The following is a 23,376-nucleotide window of genomic DNA, read 5'->3' as shown; positions in this document are numbered from 1 at the left end:
TTAAAAAAGAAAAGAATGCGTTGGAAAGACAGGTACGGGGTCGTTGATGCTTGTTCGCGTGCTCTCGAGGGACACGTGAAAAAGAAAGGGTTGTGTAGGCACGAGTGCCTTCTGTGTCAACACGTATCAGTATCCAGCTGGAAATTCATCGGACGAGTGGTTTGTGGTTTCTGGTTTCTAGTAGAATCTGGTTGACGGAATAATGACGGTTATGGTGCATCAAGCAAGCGTGTAAATAATCAGATTTATTTACTCGGAGATTTACTCCCACCGTCCAGAATAATAATCGTATTTGACTAGGGAAAATATAATTTTTGATCAATAATTAGTTAAACTATTACTATACTGTAAGAGAAATTAAGGACCAAACCTACTTAATATGATCAAATATGCTTGTCATTTCTGGAGAGAGGAAGTAGTATTGAGTTGTTCTTTCACTTGGTACTTTGGTAAGTTTTTTGTAGCGTGTTTTGTTGACAGAGGTTCATCAGCTATATTGTCGTGTCGTGTGATGATGTGCTTGTGCTATGCAATAATGCAAATGATGAAATGGCAAGTGAGAATCGTAGGTGCACTTCTTGGCCGGGCCAAAACAAAACCTTGGTAGGCTCAAGCTCATGATAATAATAATCAGATAAAATACGAGTGCTACAAATGCCGATCACCGGGAACTTCCAGTGCATAGATTTCTCTTTCTCATCTTGTAATAAAAAAATGTGAAGTGTTTGGGTCGGCCAAGAACAAAGGTGAGTGTGAAATGAATGCGATGCTCTCTGCCATTTGTGGGTCGTCTGGCCATGGCCCCCATGAACCAGTATATACAACAAAGACAGGACTGAACAAAGATGTCTACCAGCGAATGGATTGCACGCATCCACGCAAGAATAAAATGAAATACCATCTGGTTATCTTTCTGAAAAAAAAATATAAGTGTATGCCTCTTCGAGTTTTCATGACAGTATGATAGTATATATATCCTGATGGCCGTATTCTACACTCGTCCATGTTCGCCTCCTCAACATGTACTGCTGTTCCAATAACCAGAAGACGTTTTTGGAACCATCAACCATGCATCATCTCGATCCCATGTTCTAGACAGCCATGAACATCACCTGTAGCCCTGTACTGTCCGGCATGTTAACCTAGCTCCGTCTCGGCTGCGCCCTCCTGTTCTTATTACTGGGATCTGGTAGACTTGAAGGAGTCAACTTCCGAAGCGAGGCGTGCAACATCATCACTGCAGTACACAGTCATAGCACACCGTGTTGCTCCGAGAACCAGGGGAAATGACAAGGAATGGGACAGAGCCTGGAGGTCACTTACATGCATAGCTCAATCCGATGGCATACACGAGAGCAAACTGTAGGTTGCAGACGTACAGTAGTATAGCAGTAGCTGTTATAAGAAACAAAACAACTAGTCATTAGTCATTACAATATGACAGGCGTGATTCATGAAACGCAGGAATTTCATAAGATTCATACAGGAATTAGTTCATTTTCACATGAAAAACGTAGGAAACGTGAAAAATTCCAGCGTCCCAAATGGGGCATAAAGCTGATTCAAAAGGGACAAAACCTTAAAAGCTGAAAAGTGCAACATTAGGGTGAAAAACCAACAGAAGACCTAGCACCGTGTCAAACAAAAGTTTGAAGTATCCCAAATCATGCCTTAACATAGAACAATTACAAGTCATGAGCGGAATGTGTGGTCACAAGCATATAGTACAGAAACTTGTATACTCCGCTCTATTTCCTAGCAGTAAAAAAAACATATACAGGAAAAAAAGGATATACAAAAAAAAAACTGACACCAGTAACAGCCAGGTTACCAGTGGCTACCATTTTCCCTTACAGAAATATTGCAATGAGAATCTAAAGCCTGTCAGGCCAATATTTCCTATCATTTCCCCCTAAAGGCATGGTTAGCCAGAGTAACTAGCAGGTTATCCCTGGCTCCACCAGTTATTTCTGGTGGTATGGAACAGGTTACTGGCAAGACCCAGCCAGATGATGTCTGCAGGATGCTAGTGAGTGGACTCTTGGTACACTCAGAGAAAAAAAGAGCGCTTGTGAGTTCGTTGCTATCCCAAAGCAGTGGGAAAAAAGGTCTACCTGCCAAGCTATTATAGATTTCCACCCAATTCAATTCAAAAACACTAGAATATTCATACCATAACAGTTTCTGTAACATTGCACAAACAAAGTTATGTATGCTACAGTTAAAGTTATTTAAGAAAATACAAAATTGCAAAGTTGTGAAAGAAGACTATAAAGATGAATATAATTGGCTGGAAGGAACACTAAGGCACGTAACCGATAACCAGCTGGGTTGCGTTCCAGCTCAGTTCTGGTGGAATCTTGGTTGGCCTAAAGGCCAACGTTATTTGATGTTCTGAAATAGAAAGGTGTTTTTTTTTTCGTTTGATGTCATGGGGTTTCAATAAGTAGCATAGCTTCATCTTCCTGAAGTGCCCTTATGGACTTAACTCATTAGATGTATGATATACTTTACAAGAATCAATCTCTTTGTCCTTTGTTTAAAAAGATTTAAGAAGGGGTGGATTATATGAAACAGAATAACAGATTAGTAGGGGGCATGTGAGAATCTTGAATTTTTCTTAATAGTGCACAAATTTAAAACACAAATACAAAAAAGAAAAGGGAACCAAAGTATAGATATAATTTTTTAACACACTGTACTTTTCCTCCTAAGAGCACATGATCCGGATTATTTGTGAGCGGGATGATTCCTGTTTCAGGTCTCACAGCTGTTTAGTGTGTCTCTGAAGGGGTTGCAGCCATCATGCCAAGTAGCTGCCCCAGGTCCAGCTGAGTTAGCAGACCAACGCCCCCTTTCACCCACCCCACAATAAGGGATATGAATCGGGTACAAGTTCAATATGCTAAATTTTCGAAAAAGGGCAATATTCATAATTCTAAAAAAAATAGTGTGATATTTTGAGATCTTTAAATAACTCATGATGAACTACTAGATAGTGAAACTAAAGGCACGGAGAAAGCAAAAGGAGAAGTAAAGCCTATAGGCTTATTTAATTAGCTTGTCCTAAACACCATGCTTGTATTTAAAAACGCCGAGGGAGGATATCATGGGCATATTGGTGAGACATAAATGGGTGTGTTACATGCACATAAATATAAATATATTCCATCTACAAGAAATTGCCACGACGGTCAGGTGTTTACCAGTCCATTTAATGCTTATTAAGGAAGCGAGAAGAATCGGGTGCCACTTCAATCTGCTAAGATTTCTAAATAGGGTGATATTTAAGATCTTTAAATAACTCATGACGAACTGCTAGATTGCAGTGGAACTAAATGCAGGGAGAAAGCAAAACAAGAAGTACCAAGGCCTAGAAGTTGACCGCAGATATGTCAGGCCTCACTCTGGTCGCTGCCCCCATTTGAACACTATCCATTGCTTCTAGTTTCTACCATCAGCCCCTTTTTCTTGATTAAATATATGATATAACATTAGACTACAATGCAATATACTGCAACACCTTTGGTGGACCCTCGTTTCCCACATGCCAAAGTTATAGTTTTAGATGGGAGCATTCATATAATTTCTCATCAAGCAGTGAGGCTGTTTGCCCTCTTTATATTCATAATAATGGTATGGAAAGAACATGTTTTGTCATGTTCACTATAGCATATACAATATAGGCTACCTCACGATGGCAAATAGAAGATTTCCCCTAATCAAACAAAACAAAACTATAAGTGAAAGTAAACCTTGTCGTATTTCCCATCTTATTTATATTGATTATTTTCTTCTGATGTATTAAGAGAGCTCAGCAGATAACTTCCACATTTTAAGCAACACATAATAGTCCATAACTAAGAGACTCTGCAGTTTAATAAATACATTTTCTAGTTGGTACAGAAAACATAATATACCGTTATTCATTTACACCATTCTACTATATAGAAATCATCAAAATGGAGCTTTAGACCTGGATATGACCCATGGAAGGAAGAAAAAAAATTTAGAACAGGATACACAAATTCATCAGAATTTTGTTATGTTCAGAGCTTTACGTTGAACGAATTGGTTGTACTGAATGGAGAGCAAATGGTCTAAGTACATACATTTTTCTAAGCGGACAACATTTTGTATGATAGATTACAGGTCTTCTGATCTTAAAATTGCATCAATCATGTCCTTCGCTCCACTTCTAGCCGTCTTAACAAATTTCGTAGCAGCGTACATTGTGTCAGTGAGCTACTAATAATTTTGTCCATATTTGCAATATTTCAGGTATTGGAATTTGCAAGGTAGAAGGGCAGGCCTGGTGTAGTGGTGAGAGCTGTCTCACTGAGTCACCAGGTCGTGGGTTCGAAGTAGCCTCTCCGCAGATTTTGCGGGGGAAAGGCTTGCCTCGGTTTTTCCCTTCCCCAGACCCCACTCATGTGGGAGCCTCTGGCACTGGGTCTGCCCCCTTTTTTTTTGGAATTTGCAAGGTGTTCTTTTTACTCATTCCAATTGCAATCTCATGCAGTGCGTGTAATCATCTATTTTGATGTTGCTAGCGGCCAGAATCCCAATTGTCACTTCAGAGTTCAGACGAGAGAAAAAAATATCAAGCTAAGTGTTGGGCAGGCAGGAACATCATACTCACCAATCTGCGCACAGTGCAGCAGAGCCTGGGCAACCCCCGGAGCTCTGGTGGTGAGGCCCCAATGGTCCCGGCAGTAGCGCACGCCCTCCCAGACAGCGAGGCTGGCCAGCATCCCCAGCAGCGCCATCGGCATCCGGTAACTGCCCACACAAATCATCATTCATCAAGGTAGCTGCTTCGAGAATCAAACAAAGTGAAGAAATGAGATGGGATACAATACTAAATACATACAGGCAGCACGCGAAGACGAGGATGGTGAGCGCGGCGTAGTTGCGCGCGTACCGGCGGACGTTCTCCTGGACGCGGAGCCTGGCCTGGGTCGGCGTGGGCGGCCAGGAGTAGGACGCGGCGCCGGGGGCGCCGACGAAGGCGAGCGACCAGGACGGGGTGGGCGCGGCCAGGTCAGCGGTGGAGAGGCGCGCGAAGGGGTTGAGCGCGAGGAGCGAGGCGAGGGTGCGCGCGAAGGCGAGGACGTCGGCCGCGACGCCGGAGGAGGCCGGGCCAGCGACGGGACTGGCGGCGGCGGAGGCAGACGTGGAGGGGGCCGAGGCTGACGAGGGCCCTCCGGTGGTGGAGTCGAGTAGGTCGAGGTAGCCGCTGTCCCGGAGCCAGCGGTCGAGCGCGGGGTCCGGCACGCTCAGCGACAGCGGGTTCGGCTTGAACGACGACGAGGCCGCCATTGGAATGGAATGGATTTGCCGCCGCGATACCTCACCAGAGGAATAGCATGTCCCTCTGCGTGTGGGCCCAGGAGAGTCCCCACTCCCCAGTGGCCCAGTTCGCAGCCAAACCAGCTGAGTGTGGGCAGTTGCTGGCCAAACACGAGAACCGAGCAGCGGATGGCTAGCACGCAGCCGGCGCGAGTTCGATTCCTGGAATCGCACTCGCGTCTCTCACCGTGGTTCGCCCCTAAATAAATTCGGCTACCTCTCATGTGGTGCCAAAAGAGACTGGGACGTACCTCGTTACCTACGGATTCATAATTGATTTCGCACTAGGATGCGATCTAGTGATATAAGTATAGGTCGTCTACGGGTTTATGGTTGGTTCCAGTGATCTCACTCATTAAAGACATGATCTAGTGATCTGAGTATAGGTGTAGGTTTGCTTGGGTACGTATGATGTGAGTATGGTGTACGCTTGGGCACGCATGGTGTGAGTATGGTATGATATAAATATAGGTCGACTACGGGTCTATGGTTGGTTCCGATGATCTCACTCATTAAGGACGTGATCTAGTGATCTGAGTATAGGTGTAGGTTTGCTTGGGTACGCGTGGTATGAGTATGGTGTACGCTTGGGTACGCGTGGTGTGAGTATGATGTGCGTGTTTGATGTGAGTCTGTACATGAGCAGATACTACAGCTGTACCCAGATAAAAAGCAAAAAAAAAAAAAGTTGCTGGCCAAACACAGTTAGAGCACCTTTTAGAAAACAGAAATTTTACGTGAATTGCACAGAAATCTCACAACAACCAGTTACAATTCCAAAGGGGTGTTTAAAATACCCATGGCTTCTTAAGTTTATTCAAATGAAATTTCTAAAAAAACATAGGAGAAATAGTACAAAAATATGGCAGCGGCTACTTCATATATTCTCCTATAAATCCATCAATGGGGTCACATACAAGTTATTTACACAGAAACGTTTGCATGCTTGGTACACAAAACCAAGTTTCTGTTTTCCTATGAACTTATGAAGTGCTAGTACAACTGCTTTCAAACTGATATATTTTTTTTATATATAATCTCAAACTGATATCTTTATGAAAACGACGACATGGAGCAGCAAAACATACAGTACAATTGCAGACCTAAGGATCATCAGCCGGTTCTGGCCTTCTGTTCTAACGCCAGTCTGGTACGGTCTTTGACCCCCTTTAGGGTCATAATAATAATCTTCTGGGCCGCTCAAGAGGCCTCTGTTGAGGCGGCTCCGGGGTGCGCCAGTTTCATTGGTACTGTTGTAGAGGTTTCTATGCAGATGGTTCAGCCGTTCAAGCTCCTTTTCTTTGGAATGCACCTCAGTGGCCAGGATTTCAGCTTGAGCCTACATGAGAGCAAGAGACAGAATTAAGTTTGAGAAGGTAGGAGCTGCTACCCTTCACACAAGACGCAAAGGCCAAGGATATAGAACGGACTTGCTTAGCTGTCAACTGCTCGATGAGGCTATGTAGTTGTCTCTCCAGGACCTTCTCTCTTTGTGCTGCATATGTAACAGAAAGGACCGCTAAAATTCATAGATTCACATAACAGAAGAAACAAATATGCAGCAGGCATAATTGTGCTAAGGTGTAGGATAATTGCTTTCCCTATTTATACCTTGGCAGAGCATCACAAAATTTCTTAGAGGAGCTTTATGAATTAGAGGGAACTAACTTTGTTAAAGTTCCAAAATGAGAAACAATTTGCTATCACAAATTCACAACACCATCTATTCATTGCCACTTAACAAGGAACTGGTCACTTATGGTACCACCACCACCACTCATTCAGATAAGACAGTTGGCCACCGCAAAATAGTGTCATAGAAGGCAAAATTCCGTAATTCTAGGGTGGAGAGATCTTACTCCCTCCAAACATGAAAACCCAAATTCAACAATCGGAGTAATATTACTCTTAGAAACATGAGGTGTAGCCATGTAGGACATGAACATCCTGGATGCCCAATTAATGTGCCCATATGGTTTACTTTGAACCAATATGATTTCTAACAGGGTAATTTCAAGAGAAATGCCTAGTTCTTCTATGCCTTCAAGACTGAGAATTTAAAAAGAAAACTTCTCCCTACCAAGTTAACCAATAGAAATTGAGTGTTGAGTGCTGTAAGTAAGCAATGATCTACTAGTATACATAGCAGCAAGGCTCAAACAAATATAACCATTCTGTGTTCTTCCAAGATTCAGAATATACTGTATCTCTTAGCAGTTGGCTTTTTTAAATAAGGCTTTAGCAATTAAAGAGATGACCAATAAAAAAATTTGCTAAACCGACTCATAAAAAAGTTAAATCTGTGATTAGAAAAGCATTTCATATGATGCAAAACATTGGAATTATTTATGTTATATTACTCATGGTTTGGCGTCTTTTCTCGTTCACACGAAACACAAATATAACTGGCATTACTCGCATAGGCACTTTTGGCCCCTTCACAATCACATGTTGCCAAAAAAAAAAGAATAAGCATGGGGAATCCAACATGTAATCAATGAAAATATTGACATGCGGAAAAGTATAAAGTACCAGGAGTGGGTTTCTTTAAAGATTCTTCTTCAACCACAGACCACTCTTTCTCTAATGTTTGCACCTTGTTATCCAATAGTTCCTGTGAGGTGAGAATAATTATAAAAAAAAAAGACTCCGACGTTGCATTCAAAACACAGAACATAAGAAGAGTCCAAAGAATAACATACCAGCTCCCTTTTCTTGTCCTCCAAATCTTTAGATTTAAGATTGATTGCTGATTTAGCTTCCAGTAGAGCATCTTCAGTTGTTCCAGAGGCTGCTGTTGATGCTTTATGTTGAGCAGCCTCTTGCTCCTTCAGAGCATTTTCAAGCTGTGTCTTTAAATTATGCTCTGTTACTTCCATTTCCTGAAAATTTAACATATTCTATTAAAGTGATGTGTGGGGCGGCCCTATGCTTTGCATGGAAAAAACTATATGCAGAAAGGCAAACATAAATAGCATTTCAAAGGATACCATTCAAGTGAAGAGTACGAGTTAATGAACATCATACATACATGGCTCAAGCATTAGAAAGCTCCACACAAGCTGATTGTGACTTCCTGATACTCATTATAGAACAGGACAACATGGATTCCTCGTAAATGAGTTTAAAGTAATTCCTTACTGATACTGATGCAGAGTCAAACTCACAATTTTGTTTTAGGGTATTCATGGCCTCTGCCTCAATGTTCAGACAAATTTATCATTCTTTCAACATTATGATGCAGTTTTGCAAACAGAAACAATAACAATATCACCATGGTTTACCTATCAGAATCGGTCAACAACCTTCAACGTAAATCTTTTTCACCATTAACAAACCACATGATTGAGGAGATATCTAGTAACCTAGTTCTTTCATATTTTAGTGTACTTCTTGTCCATGGTATCTTACATATGCTTAGAGAGTACTAACCTCACAATAGGAAAAACTGATGACAGTTACTCCCTCTGTCCCAAAATAGAAATCGTTATAGAAAATGCGTGTAACATTTATATCTTCAAATAAGTTTATTATGAAAGTATATTCAACGATCTACCTAATGATACTAATTATGTATTACAAATATTAATATTTTTTATATATATTTGGTCAAAGTTAAAAGTGTTTGACTTCTCGAGAAGTGAGAATGACATCTATTTTGAGACGGAGGGAGTAAGTAACATGAAAAAAACATGTAATATGCATCATGTGCTTAGTAACACCTGCTTTAGAAGAGTATTAGATAGTGGATAATGACATAAGGTTAAAACGGGGTTGTTAAAAGGTATGGTGGTGTACCTCCAGATTACTCTGAAGCTGACTACCCTCCATCTGCTTTTCCTGAATTTTCTGTTTACACTCTGATATAGCTTTCTCATAGGCTGCATTTTCTTCTTGGAGAGTTACTTCTCTTTGCTGGGTCTACAGAAAGTTTACAGGATCTGTTATAGAAATCTGCAGAGGAACAAACACCCAAGTATCCAAGTGCGAAAAGAAACCAACTGTAAGTTTCAAGTAATCAAATGCGCAATATAGTTGAACTGCAACAATCCTTGTGGTAAATGCACCAATAGTTTACTTGTTATATCAGCTGATTGATTTAGAAAATTTACCAATTTTGCAGATTGTTGAGAAGTACAAATGTCCATATGCAACTAGTGTCCCTAGAGAATTCACACCCTAATAAATATTGCCATCTCCCATTCGAAAGGATGGACATATACAAACATCATACCTAACTAGATCCAGATCCATAAACTAAGCTTAGCCAGATCAAATGGGGCTGCTACAACTTAGTTTCAATACTGCTATTCTCCCATCAACGATTATTATCAGGATGACTTGTCGTGCTAAAGGGCATCAAAACGTCCAAGAGGAGGAACACAAAGAAAAGGAGCTTAAGCAAAGGGTTGTGCACCTGCTCCTTGGTGGAGGAGTGCGCGTTGAGCTGGAGCGCGAGCGCGGCGGAGGACGCGAGGGAGTGGGCGTGGAGGTGGGGCAGGCGCTGCGCGACGTGCGGCGGGGGCACCCGGAGGCGTAGGTCCTGGATGGCGCGGCGCAGCGAGGCCGCCCGCGCGTCCAGGTCGGCGGCGCGGAGCCGCTGGGCCGGGGTCATGGCGGCCGACGCCGCGGCGCGCGCGTCGTCGTCGGCCTCGTCGTCGCTGCCGCCGGCCCCGCCGACCACGTCGGCCGCCCACGCCAGGATCCCCGCCATGGGGACGACCGGTCCTCCCTCAGGCGGGAGAGAGCAGCTCGGGATTTCGACGAGCAAGCGAACGCGGATTCGGCTAGCGCCGCCGAGGAAGGTTGCTGCAGATTGCAACTAAGATGTGAATGTGATGAGGGCGTATGCAATGGTGGTTGATGGCTCTAGTTTTCCCCCCTCGAGAGATAAGAGACTAGGGATTTTAGAAAGGGGACCGAATGTTTGGAACGTAAGCGAACAATTCGTAAAGAGAGGGGGAGAGATCGGCAGGGAGAATAATAGGGAGGAGAGGAAGTCACCTCACAGGCTCGCCGTCGCCGGCAGCAACTACCGGCGTCAGCGTGGAGGGCGTGGCGCTGCCGTGCGTGCCCGCCGGCGCGTGCAGCGACCGATGCGGGCGGCTAGTGGGCTACCGGGCTCCTAGCTAGGCCAGGAAGCGAGCGGGCGATCGTGAGGAATGCGTCGGCACATTGGGCTGGGCCGTATCCAGTCTTTGGACAAGGCCTAAGGAAAGTGCGCCAGGCCCATTCCTGCCAGGGATATTCCATCCATGATTCGGGCGATTGTGATTCCCTCCAATCATTTCTTCTTCTCTCACCCCGCTCGAGAATTTTAATGCAACATCCACAACACTAGATCCACGTCGCAGTCAGTCCGTAAAAAATGTGGCATTTCGAGAGAAAATGAAGTGCAATCAACGGATCTGAAGTTCTGACTTTTGAGCTATTGCTCGAATCACAGCACAGAAGTCGGGGCGTCAACTCAACTCCTGCTGGCTTCTGCAACAACCACTACGGAAGAAACGTTTTTTTCTCACGGGCGGATGGTAACTGTAGGCGCGTATAGAAGTGGTTCTCGGACTGATTCTGCAAATCGATTGGTAAGGTCGGCTGAATATTAAGCTGCTTCTTTAAATCAATTTTCAGAAATTATGAAAAAAAAAAGCAAAAAAAAAGTATTTTTTTAATCAAGGAGGTCCTCACCGGTACCTACACACATCCACTCTATCGTTGTAGTATTTTTTTACGATTTTTACACACTTTGCGTCAGCCAGGTTTCGAACCCATAACCTCTCGCTCACGCGTAAACTCCTCTACTATTGCACCTCACGATCACTTGTGTCTATATTTCATTTTGGTTCCCCACATATTATACAAAACTGAGCATAAATTGATTATTTGAGGACCTAAACTAATTCGAATGAAAAAGTTATCAACTACAAAGTTTTATAACTTTTCGAGATCTACAACTTTCATTTTGGTAGTTTTTCAATCCGAGGTCACTTATAAAATTTGAATTTTAAATTTGAGAAATTCGAACGTAGTTTTCCATGACAAGATGATTTCAAATGAGAAAGTTATCAACTACAAAGTTTCATAACTTTTCAAGATCTACAACTTTTATTTTTACTGTTTGTCCATCCGAGGTCGTTTAAAAAAATTCAAATTTTAAATTTTTGAAAATTCAAACATAGTTTTTCTTGACAAGATGATTTCAAATCAAAAAGTTGTCGACTACAAAGTTTCATAACTTTTCGAGATCTACGATTTTCATTTTGGTTGTTTCTCCATCCAAGGTCACTTATAAAATTTGAATTTCAAATTTAAGAAATTCGAATGTAGTTTTACATGACAAGATGATTTCAAATAAGAAAGTTATCAACTACAAAGTTTCGTAACTTTTTAAGATCTACAACTTTTATTTTTACTGTTTGTCCATCCAAGGTCGTTTAAAAAAAATTAAATTTCAAAATTTTGAAAATTCAAACATAGTTTTCCTTGACAAGATGATGTCAAATCAAAAAATTATCAACTACAAATGGCCCGATTTGTAGGGACGGCTCTATATCCGGCCGCCCCTGCAAATCGGATTTGTAGAGATGCTTATTTAACAATCATTTGTAGGGGCGGCTCGATATAGAGCCATCCCTACAAAGAAAGAAAGATGTTGCTACAAATCGTTTTTGTAGTAGTGAACAAGAAGGCAGCAATAATGAAGGAATTTTCACAGTAATGGCACGGAAATTTTATAGGGCCACGTTTAGATTGAAAGTTTTTTCAACCTGATGAATAGTACCACTTTCGTCTTATTTGATAAATATTGTCCAATCGTGGACCAACTAGGCTCAAAAGATTCATCTCGTGATTTCCAACTAAACTGTGTAATTAGTTATTTTTTTTACCTACATTTAATACTCCATGCAAGCGGCTAAAAATTGATGTGATGGAGAGAGAGTGAAAAAACTTAGAATTTTGAAGGGAACTAAACAAGGCCTAGAGATCAATTCAATTTTTACAGAAGAACCAAGAACATCAGAACAAATGTAGTAATCCAATCCCGCTTGATTCATTCAGTTGTAGATTTGATTTGCCTCACAACAGTCAAAGTCAACTCTAAGTTTACATGCCTCTGCACTGCAAAGACGACGCCGGCAGCAATGGCACCGCGGGATGCCGTGCCGTCGACGACGACCAAATGGAGCCATCCCGCCGCACTGCACGCTCTAGCTACTAGCCTACTACAAGGATCTATCTGTCCGCGCGGGCCCCGCGCGCGGCGGCGAGCTCCGCGGCGAGCGCCTGGACCTGGGCCTGGTAGGCGCGCGCGAGCTCGAGCGCCTCCACCTCGGCGTCGCCGAGCTGCTCACACAGCCGCTCCTCGGCCTCCTCCGCCGTCTCGGCGCGCCGCCGCGCCGCGCCCAGCTCCAGCCGCAGCGCCGCCACCTCCCGCTCCAGCTCCGCGTTCCTCCGCCGCAGGAGCTCCGCCTCGTCCACGCCGGCGGCGCTCTTCTTGTTAACGCCCGCCGACGAGGACGGCGCCGCGGTGCCGATGGAGATGGACGGCGCCATTGAGATCGATTGGATTTGGATGGGATGGAGTCCGATCGGGCTGAAGGAGCGAGAGAGAGCTTGGCTTGCGGGAGGACGGGACAGGAGGTCGCAGCCGCCGCGCCCGCGCGTCGGTTGGTTTTTTGGTTGCTCTGCTGATGTGGCCTCGTGCTGGTGTATCTTTGCTGCGAAGGGCGACGGGTTATTTATCGGTGGGGTGAGGGCCGGGAAGGCGTCCAGGTGCAGTGCACCGGGGGAGGCATCAGCAGTGACCCAATCGGCGGACGCTGACCTGTGAGGTGAGAAGCTTCGCGAGGCCGAACCGCCAGCCAGCCGCCAAGGATGGCTCGTCGCCGCTCAGCGGTGGCTGTGGCGACGGGCGAGCAGCCGAGCACCACCTGTGGTTGAGCTTGAGCAGTGGATTCGGCAGCAGGCCGGCGTTCCGTCGCCGCTTCGGCCCCTTCGGCGCGCAAACGGTTTCGAAGATGCTCTGCCCACGGCCCCACGCCACAAGCTGGTCGACACCTCGCGCCAACCCTGTCGGTTTCCAATTTTGGCCGCGACATGCAATGGAGGTATAGTAAGTATGAAGCATTGAAGCTGGTATCTACGCAAGTTGTGGCATACTTCGTTGTGGTATAGTGAGTGGCCAGTTAGGCTTTGCCACGGGTGCCTAAAATTAGACGTGGCAGATTATGGTCAGCAAACCAAATATTTTCTAACTTTAGTTTAGTTTTGAGATCTAAAGCTATAATATGAGTGGGCTAAAGAGCTAACTTTGGACCACCTGTCCGGAGACTTTAGCTCTAAAGTTTAGAGGACAACTAAACAGATATTTATTACATTAATGGTTGAATATTTTTTATAATTAACTTATTTGAAGATATAAATGTTTTTGCTATTTTCTGCAAATCTAGTCAAATTTAAAAAAGTTTGACCTGCACATAACCTAAAATTGACACTTATTTTGAAATAGAGTGAGTAATTATAATTTAATCGACACTTATTTTGGAATAGAGTGAGTAATTATAATTTTTACGATATATCTAGAAACATGGATGAGAGAGAATAGTCAGTGCATACTTCTCTTTCTGTGCATCCATTTGTGGTTGATAAAAACATAATAGAATTTCTACATCTCACTCAAGTGTTCCAACACTCAATTCTTCTCTCTTCTCTTCCTCTCCCTCTCATCTTCTCCAAATTCAACGGTCTTAGTAGAATTTTTTGGGGAGCCAGGCAGGCTAGGTGGTGGGGACGAGAGAGATGGCGGCGAGGCGGAGGTGGCGGTGACGCCGCCAGAGCGGGCAGAGGAGGAGGCAGCCAGGCCAGGTTGGGCGGAGACGACCATGGCCATGACGCGCAGCAGGGGAGGTGAATAAGAAGTGGAGCTCCGACGAGATCCTAGCATGACGCGGCGGGACGATGGGCGGGGGTGGTGGCAGCGCGTTGAGAGGAGGAAGAAGACGTGAAGAAAAAATCGAGTATCGTGAGCAGCCAAAACAACGGAGTGTTCTATAGACATACTTAAATGTAATGTCATGTGCTGGTATGTCTCTTAGAGATTTTGGCTTTGTACTCTCGCGCTCCACCGAAAAAATGCAACTATAAGATTCGTACAAGTCGAACTAGTTTAATTTTGACTAAGTTTATGATGAGTAGTATTAATATTTGTATCTTCAACTAGATTTACTATGAAAATATATTTTATGATTGATTTAATTATACTTATTTTATATCATAAATACCAATACTTATCTTAGTAAAACTTTAAATCGTTTGACTTCCGAGAATTGTATTCGCGAAGGGATCCACAATTACCAATTGCGGACTTGATACAGGATCCACAAAAATCGAACGTATGAGCTTAACACACTCCATTACATTTAACTTTTCCAAAGGGAGAAGGAAGAAATCAGCAGGAGCACATTCTCCTTTTCGACTCCAGTTCTACCCGAGCCATCGATCTAAAAATCCAACGGCCAGGAACGCGCGCGGTCGACCCATGGTGAATGGTGCGGGGAAGCGAGACGTGCACGTCGCACCGCCCCGTTATCGCCGTGCTGCTCTGCTCCGCTCCTCTTCTAGAGGCGCACGCCGCGCCACGGCGAGCCACTCCACTCCCACTACGCACCGGCACCGGCACGGCGGCGACATGCTCCCGCTCATCTCTCCTCAGCGCCCTGGTGCCGCGCGGCTCCGCGCCATCGCCAACGCAGGCGCCACTGCCTCCGCCACCGCCGGGCCGGCCGTCATCCTCCCAGTTGCGCCCTCTCCCTCCCCTTACCCCCATTCTTCCTCTTGCTTGCTCGCCCGTGTGCGTGACGCGCGGCGTGTGTCGTCGTAGTGGCGCAGGGGCTCGGGAACAACACGGGCGACTACGCGCGGCTCGCCGCGGCGCTGCGCGACGACCACGGCCTCCCCGCGGCCGTCGTGGCGCGGGTCACCCGCCCCGACTGGCTCCGCAACGCCGCGGGCCTCGCCGACGCCAGCTACTGGCGGGGCACCCTCCGCCCGCGCCCCGTGCTCGACTGGTGAGTGCTGACCCCTCCCCCCCTTCCTCGCCGGCGCCGTGGTGCTCCGCCAGGGTCAGTCAGCGTCGTGACCGGCGTTTCACCAAACACCTTGCCTGCATTGCGCTGCAGGTACCTGAAGAGGGTGGATGACGCGGTGTCTGAGGCGAGGGAGCTATGCGCACCAGGTTTGTCTTGCACTCCCCCATTCCTAGAACAAATCTAGAAATGCTAACGTTCCATTGGTGGTTAATGAGCAATTAATTACTTGCGATTGCAAGAAAGCAAATTAGTTTGTGATGTGTTCATGTCTATCTGGATGAAGGTTTTGGTATATAGGATACTAGAAGTATACCCCGCGCGTTGCCGCGGGATCTTCTTAAAAATAAATCTGTTATATACATAACATTACTATAGGTATTCTGTACAATGTGTATACATCTATATGAATTTGACTTGCATGTTATTTTATTGTATCAGATCTAGTAAAAAATTGGCAAGCTAATTGAAGAAAAACCAATAAAATATTTGATTGCATTATAGAGGGATGGGTGATGAAACAAATAGCGTATGTAGATGACTTGTATGTTAATAGATTAAAGATTTAAAGTATTTCACATGATAGAGATGACATGGATATTTTTTTTAATTAATAAGGGATGACATGGACTTAGTGGAGAATGATGTGGACACCTTGCATGATGAGATAGAACATTTAGTGATGTCACTTAGTGGGGAATGATGTGGACACCTTGCATGAAGAGAGAAATCATCTAATGGGGTTTAACTTTATAAGAGTTATAGATGCCGTTGAACAGTCGAAGGCCATACATTACCTACTGAAATTTACTTGCTAACAATGCAAGTGCTAAGCTGTTGAACAACATGAAATTAAGAAGATTATACCCTTTGCTACTTGCAGGTGGGAAGATATCATTGATAGGGCATTCAGCTGGGGGCTGGCTCGCGCGCGTGTACATGGCGGAGTTTGATGCTTCCGACATAAGTTTACTGCTCACCCTTGGCACTCCTCACTTGTATGGTTTCTTTTCACACGCTTGTTGTGTGCTTGTACTTACAGTCTGATGGTGGTCATCCTTTCCTTTTCCTCAATCATGTTTGAAGTGAACTAGTCTATGATTAATGGCTTAATGTTTATGCTGGTGTTTCTTCTAAAAAAATGGGTGTGGTTCTTATCTTGTGCATAGGAAACTGAAGAAAGTTGACTTTACTACTCCCTGTTTGTACCATTGGTAGACAGTATGCTAGGTTAAAGATCACCCAACCATCTTTCTCCCATTTATACCTCTGCAGCTATACACAATCTAGCTGTAAATGAAACTGTTGAATGTTAGTAACTCCTGCAAGGCTAGAATTGCCACTCGATATCATGTTAGAAATATTGAAAAGCATAGTTTCGAAATCAAATGCAGAACGTACCTTTGTTTTAGTTGAGTTTGACCTCTTTCGCCTTAATTTTCTCTAATCATTAGGCCTCCTCCAAAAGGTGTACCTGGGGTAATTGATCAGACTAGAGGACTACTGAACTACGTCGAGAAGAATTGTGCTCCAGCAGTTTATACGCCAGAATTAAGATATGTGTGCATTGCTGGAAGGTACCTTTCTTCAGGCTAGGATTTCAGGGTCTTGCTGCTTCCACATTGATTCACTATTAAACTTTTTTTGGTTTGGATTACATTGTTACCCTGAGGATGCATAACTGCTGAAGCAAACCTAGTATTATGTTCGGGAATGCTGGTGTTATCAGTGTTAACTTCATCAAAGAAAGATAATTTAAGTCAAGCTGGCTGATTTTTAGGTTGGCTAAACTTGTCAATTCGTCCTGAAGTTTAGTCCCCATAGAATATACATTTTTCTGATTTTGATGTTTGAATAAATGAGATAGGTGCAGTGGTGTTATCTGTGTTAACTTCATCAAAGAAAGAGGATTTAAAAAGTCAAGCTAGCAGATTTTTTTGGTTGGCTAAACTTGTCAATTCGTCCTGAAGTTTAGTCCCCATAGAACATACATTTTTCTGATTTTGATGTTTTAACAAATGAGATAGGTGCATATTTCAGCATGTCCTTGTCTTATGACCACATACGTTCATGTGTCATACCATCTCTTTATTGTATCGAAGGTACATTCAAGGTGCTCCTCTTCTGGGGAACTCCGCAGCTGCTTCCGATGAGATCCTTGCAGTTGACACCCCTTCAGAAGGAGGTGAGGCTGTTATTATGAGTAGCAATGACAAATCTACTCCGTCAAGTGTCACGTGGAGAGCCCGGTTCGTCGGGCAAGGGTACAAACAGGTAAAACTGTAAAACACTTCATTTCTGAGGGGAGGGAGGATTTTATGGTTCAGCTAAGATAATTTGCGAATCAATTGCGAAACAAAACCATTTGACATCAAATTCACAACTAGGTTTGCGGCCGAGCGGATGTGTGGGGTGACGGCGTTGTTCCTGAAATGGCAGCGCATCTGGAAGGAGCACTGAACATAAGCTTTGACGGCGTGTACCATTCTCCTGTAGGCTCTGATGATGAACAAAGGCCCTGGTATGGCTCTCCGGCAATCCTCAAGCAGTGGGTGCATCACCTTCTCACCTGAGATGGCATACAAGAGCTAGCTGCCAGAACAGAAACTGGAATGTGTCCTACATCTGGCATGCCACCAGGCCCACCAAAGGGGAACTTTTTCTCGGCCTAAAATTGAGGGGCATGATATATAGCATAGTAAATCCTGAAGGGGGCAATTGTGTGTTGTCAGCTTCTGTAGATATTTTAACCTGAGGTCATTTTGTCCAGAATAATTGGACATTGTATATTTCACTCCTTTGTCAACGCATCAGATAACTAGAATTTCTTACTGTATGTATAGCGTATTGCGTTCTTATTGTATGTATAGCGTGCGTATTGCATCGGCCAATGTATTGAGGATACTTCAATTCCTCTGTTAACCAAAAGCTCTCAAAAGATCAAAGAATATTTTGTAAGCAACAGAACTATAACTCGCAGAGTCAATAGTCATCTGCAGCTGGTTTGTTTATCCAGGCATCCAGCGATGGCAACAAAGTGCCAGCGAAGCAACAGAGCACACCGGCGTAAACAAGCATATAACAGGCTGCAAACTGAGTTGAACTCTAAAGAACGCAATGCCACGCATGGGAACATAACGCTAGATCACGAATCAAAGATAGGGGTGAACGTGGACTATGATGATTTGCCATTAGCAGACTAAACATTTCCCACATCAATGTGCACGTTGGTGCCCTCGCAGAATAGCAAGAGCAACGGAAACACTGGGAATCCTTTTTACATGCATCACACCCCAAACCCAACTGCTGAACAAAATCTGAAGTCTTAATGCCATCACACGATTTCGGCTTAACTAGTGGGACCTGGAATTAACATGGATCACAAAAGAGGCCATCCAAATAGAGTCGTAGACTAAAGCGCTATCACTGGCTCCATGGACTGCTTGCTAGTTCTTCAGGAAATGAGGGCCCAGTAGCTTCGAGATCTCCATCATCCCGATCCTGTCCCTCCCACCAAACAAGCTTTTGAGTGTCGCGTCACAGTTGATCTCGCTTTTCTTGGCTGGGTCCTGCAAACCATGAAGAGTTTTTCATTAGTTCAGGACAAAAAAAGTGTTTGATGCAGACAACTATAGTACCTTGGTATAACAAGGCAGCTAGTGTAAGCAAGTTACAGAGTGCACAAACTAACAAAGAAGCAAGGAGGCTAACAGGCCATACTAATTTATTTTTCTGTGGCAAGTAGAAGTAACACAGAGGAATTGCTATAAAAGTGCTTCATCAATACACAAACACAGGTCATTAGTCTAATCTTGCCTTCAAGATCATATATCACAACAACAAAGTACAATATTAAGTCAAATAAGTATCTACAGCTTACTTTAGAAGGCGCATCTGAACATACAAAATACATTATACCTGTCAAATAATGATATGCTGCAATTAGATAATTCTGATCTCAGAACACACCTCCACAATGCACTCAAACTTGAGTGTCCAGATATTAATAAAAATGTGACTCTGTTTCTTAAAACTTTTCAGGTAATAGATCCACTGAAGAGTTGGAAGAGAACACCACCAAAAAATCAACAGCAGCACACCACGGTTTGTTATTTGTCAAAGCACACACAAATACTACGCCTCAACAAATCATGAGACATAGTAACGAAGTTTGAACTGATTGTACCAAAGGACACCATATGAATCATGAACTGTAATTAACTATTCACCAGTCACCAAAAACACAAACCAGAGAACTGACTCGCTGAGATCACCAACGCTTCTGACCTACTACTAGAAAGGATGTCCTGAACTTTTTAGAGTTGCCCCAACACACTAGGATAAATAAATAAAAAAGCAAAAACGGGGTACAGGAACAGGATGGCGACCACCTTTGTCAAATACGTCATCACTAGGCGCACTGGACTTCCCTTTCCAAAACTCAAAACCCCAACCTTGCCAATAGATTCGGTAGCAGGGGCGAAACCCTAACCTAACCCCACCGAAATGGATTTCCTCACCCCCCCCCCCCCCCCCCCCCCCCCCCCCAAAATCACAATCCATCCTACTATATAATACAACGAAACTACATTAGTTTCTAGCACATCACGAAACGACAGATTAAACGACACAGTCAAAAGCGAGAGGCTCTGGAACCGACCGACAGGGACAGGAGGGTCGAGAGGATGGTGAGAGCGACGCGCTACCTGGAGGCCGTGGGCCTTGATGTGGGCCCAGACGAGCTTGACGGCCTCGGAGCGTGCAACCTCGGGCGCGCCGCCGGCGAACCTGCGGAACTCTTCGGAGACGGGCAGCGGCTTCGTGATCCCGGTCAGCGTCCTCGGCTTCGTGGACGCCGCCTTGGTCCGCTTCTTGGTCGCCGCCGCCGCTGCCGCGCCTGCCTTCTTGGCCCCCGCCGCCGTGCCCGCCGCGCCCGCCGCTGGGGACATCAGGAAGAGAGACCCGCGGAAAACCCTAGCTACCGCCGCCATCTCCGTGGGGGTTCTCCTCGCACGCGCGCTCGTTTCGAGGATTGGATGGAGGGGAGCGAGGCGAGGAAGGTTTTGGGGAGGTTTAGGGTTACGGATTAGAGCGGCCTCCCCCGGCTAACCAACCCTTTTTGTATTTGGGGAGAGTGGAGAACAAGGAAGAGGAACGAAGGAAAACTAAGGTTTTTACATCTAGGACCTTGTGCTTGTTTGGATTTAGCACCAATTTCTTTCTGCAGGTGGGTCCCTCCACTCCAAATGGTGGATTGGTCATTGGTGTGGTGGTACGAGCAACGGCAAAGCACTCAGCAGCGGCAAATTAGGAGGTTTTTATGGAATTTATTATCACGCGAGTTTGAACAAATATCCCACTTTTCCAACACAAACATAAAATGTGGGTACTCACTTTGGGCCTGTTTTGAAGAGCTCCAAAAATTTGAAGCTACAGCTATGTGCAGATTGAGGCTCATTGGTCAAGTTAATCTTTTTCTTAATTTCAAATGAACTAATTTCCTGTGAAAATGGTGGTTGTTTCCATTTTTTCATAAAAATGAACTAATTTCTTAAACTTCCATGAAAATTTCAAATTTCTTTGAAACTGTGGGGCATGACCCCCGGTACCCGCAAGGCTTCACATGGGCCGAGCCGCTAGGGGAGGCCCAGTCCACAAGACTATGCACGGGTCTCGCCGCTTGTCGAGACCGAGCTCGCAAGACAACGCCACACGAAGTACGCCGCAGGACGACGGCAACGTAAAGATCCTCGGTGATCTACAAAATCTATTCGGATATGATAGATATTGTACGATTTGTAACTTCCTATCTTGTAAACCGATCAGAATGAAAATATTCGATCTGTAACCCTACCCCCAAGCTATATAAGGCGGGTAGGGACCCCCTCGTTTTCATCTAATCATACGCAATACAATCCATGAAGACAAGAATGTAGGGTATTACGTCGAGCTGACGGCCTGAACCTGTCTAAATCGTTGTCTCTTGCGTTCTGTGTCACCATCTAGTTCCCTCACGCGCACCTCCACCGATTCATCTACTACCGTAGGCATACTTCTCGGTAGACTACTGGCCAAATTTCGTCGACAGTGGCCCGCTAGGTAGGGGGTGCACGTGCTGAACCCATGGTGAACCAGATGGTCACTGTGGGGGTATGACCCCCAAGACATGGGCCGCACCATCGGAGGTGGCCCAGCCCACAAGAAGAAGGCGTGCACGTCGCTGCTCAGCGTGCACCGCAAGACATTGTATAGTACCAAATAAACTACTTTACTTGTAACCCTACCCCTCCAGAGTATATAAGGAGAGGCAGGGGTCCTCTACTCAACATTATGTATTCAATATAATACACCAAAGACACATGACGTAGGGTATTACGTCGATCAGACGGTCCGAACATGTCTAAATTGTTGTCTCTGCGCCTTGTGTCACCATCCGGTTCCAGATTACGCGCACCCTCACCGACAAATCTACCATCGCAGGATACCCCTCGGTGGACTGTCGACGATATTCTATCGACAGTTGGTGCGCCAGGTAGGGGTGTGCGTGATGTTTCCTTATCGAACAAGATGGCTTTTTCCGCAGGCTCTTCGTCCCTTCCGCAGCCCGGCCAGATCTTCACGGTCAGATCCATCTCGTGGGTCATCAACGCTGACGGAGTCGGAGAGCTCCTCGAGCCGGGTAGATCGGTTCTACGCCGGTCACCATCACACCTGTAACTGCAGATCCGATCTCGGAGCTGATTCCGAGGTCTCCCTCGGCGACGACTCACCGTCCGCTTCCTCGCTACCAGAGGAGGCCGATCAACAACGACGATCTGATCGAATCTATCGATCGGGTCGGACTGAAGCTCGTCGATTGTCTCTCCATCGCTGAATCGGCACTGGACACTCTGGTTCAATGCCGACCACCCTCCGATCTAGATCTATCAGAGGTTGCTCAGGAAACTATAGGGGCTACGGCCCTACCCTTCGGATTCTCCAACGCCGCTGCTGCTTACCAGCACGCCCTAAGGGGTAAACTCACCGACCAAGTTGTCATCCAGCTTTCGCTAGCCGTCAACATGCTACACTTAGGCCAGAGCCCCGGGGCGCACCTCCAGACCATCCTGGAAGAAACTTCGGGCACCGAGTCTCAGGGCTCTACAAAGACCCTCACCGAAACCTTCTTCGATCAATTTCTCCTTCCACCCTTCCAGGGTGGTGCGATCTTCAACGTCAGCATCGACAGCCTTCCTCAGAATGGCGAAACCGAGGAGGAGCGCGTTGCTCAGGAGAACCAAAATGTCAACCACACGCAGCGGTGAGAAAATGAGGCAGCCATCGTGAGGGCCGTGGCTGCTCGAAATAATCAGCTTGACTCTCAAGGAAGACCGCTCCTGCTCTACCGCGACCTCGATGAAGAATTTCTCTGTGTCGACGGCCATGACGTCTTCAAGACTCCAAGCGCTAATTTAGCAGTAGCCGCTAACGAGCTCGCTCGTTTCCCTCAAATGCTCGAGCTCGCCAAGATTGCCGCTATGCTTAAAGTGGCTCACTGTTAGGTCAATGAGATCCATGAGGATCAGAGACCTTCATGCTCTACGAGCATGATTCACTGATCAGTTGTGCCGAGATCCAATCGCTGCCCCAGTCAAAGCTGTTTCGCCGACCAGTCGCTACCTCTCTAGGGGGACCCGGGGGCTATCATGCCGAACACCATCACTAGCATGACCAGGAGGTCAAACAGGATGCTAGAGAACATCTTAGCAACCTCCGGGATGCGCAGCGGCGTATCGAGCAACGTCGCTTTGGTCGCCATGAAGACAAAGTGCGTCACCGCCAGGATTACAAAAAGGAGTACGGCAACCCGGACTTAGCCCTCGAGCCTATCCCCGACCACAACGCCACACACGATGGTGTTGATAACCCTGAAGGGCCTCCGGCTTTCACAAGGGCACTC

The 23,376-nt window shown here is 45.4% G+C and overlaps 5 protein-coding genes across 6 annotated transcripts; 1 reads left to right on the top strand and 4 right to left on the bottom strand.

Moving 5' to 3' along the window:
- Window positions 1-408: 408 nt before the first annotated feature.
- LOC136462499 (PRA1 family protein H-like) lies at window positions 409-5,525 on the bottom strand. Its single transcript, XM_066461593.1, has 4 exons — window positions 4,874-5,525; window positions 4,643-4,782; window positions 1,324-1,395; window positions 409-1,237 (listed from the first exon to the last, which is right to left on the bottom strand). The coding sequence occupies exons 1-4, from the start codon at window positions 5,320-5,322 to the stop codon at window positions 1,143-1,145; spliced, it is 756 nt and encodes a 251-aa protein (XP_066317690.1). The 5' UTR covers window positions 5,323-5,525; the 3' UTR covers window positions 409-1,142.
- Window positions 5,526-6,150: 625 nt separating this feature from the next.
- Window positions 6,151-10,491, bottom strand: LOC136462498 (uncharacterized). Of its 2 annotated transcripts, none has more exons than XM_066461591.1 (7): window positions 10,357-10,491; window positions 9,770-10,161; window positions 9,151-9,273; window positions 8,055-8,234; window positions 7,885-7,966; window positions 6,783-6,847; window positions 6,151-6,691 (listed from the first exon to the last, which is right to left on the bottom strand). In XM_066461591.1, the coding sequence occupies exons 2-7, from the start codon at window positions 10,064-10,066 to the stop codon at window positions 6,392-6,394; spliced, it is 1,047 nt and encodes a 348-aa protein (XP_066317688.1). In that variant the 5' UTR covers window positions 10,067-10,161; window positions 10,357-10,491; the 3' UTR covers window positions 6,151-6,391. The 2 variants fall into 2 exon arrangements, with proteins under 2 accessions (XP_066317688.1, XP_066317689.1); XM_066461592.1 differs by having other exon boundaries at window positions 9,770-10,174; window positions 10,357-10,471.
- Window positions 10,492-12,379: 1,888 nt separating this feature from the next.
- LOC136462497 (protein RESPONSE TO LOW SULFUR 3-like) lies at window positions 12,380-13,060 on the bottom strand. Its single transcript, XM_066461590.1, has one exon. The coding sequence runs from the start codon at window positions 12,904-12,906 to the stop codon at window positions 12,586-12,588; it is 321 nt and encodes a 106-aa protein (XP_066317687.1). The 5' UTR covers window positions 12,907-13,060; the 3' UTR covers window positions 12,380-12,585.
- Window positions 13,061-14,912: 1,852 nt separating this feature from the next.
- On the top strand, window positions 14,913-18,300 carry LOC136462496 (uncharacterized). Its single transcript, XM_066461589.1, has 7 exons — window positions 14,913-15,148; window positions 15,241-15,419; window positions 15,531-15,586; window positions 16,321-16,435; window positions 16,892-17,014; window positions 17,540-17,711; window positions 17,825-18,300. The coding sequence occupies exons 1-7, from the start codon at window positions 15,041-15,043 to the stop codon at window positions 18,008-18,010; spliced, it is 939 nt and encodes a 312-aa protein (XP_066317686.1). The 5' UTR covers window positions 14,913-15,040; the 3' UTR covers window positions 18,011-18,300.
- Window positions 18,301-18,592: 292 nt separating this feature from the next.
- On the bottom strand, window positions 18,593-20,602 carry LOC136462495 (protein TRI1-like). Its single transcript, XM_066461588.1, has 2 exons — window positions 20,144-20,602; window positions 18,593-19,006 (listed from the first exon to the last, which is right to left on the bottom strand). Exons 1-2 carry the CDS (start codon window positions 20,426-20,428, stop codon window positions 18,884-18,886), a joined length of 408 nt encoding a protein of 135 aa, XP_066317685.1. The 5' UTR covers window positions 20,429-20,602; the 3' UTR covers window positions 18,593-18,883.
- Between the last annotated feature and the right edge of the window lie 2,774 nt (window positions 20,603-23,376).

This window comes from Miscanthus floridulus, chromosome 7 (assembly GCF_019320115.1).
Source record: "Miscanthus floridulus cultivar M001 chromosome 7, ASM1932011v1, whole genome shotgun sequence".
Taxonomy (NCBI): domain Eukaryota; kingdom Viridiplantae; phylum Streptophyta; class Magnoliopsida; order Poales; family Poaceae; genus Miscanthus; species Miscanthus floridulus.
This window is presented reverse-complemented; position numbering and strand designations above follow the sequence as displayed.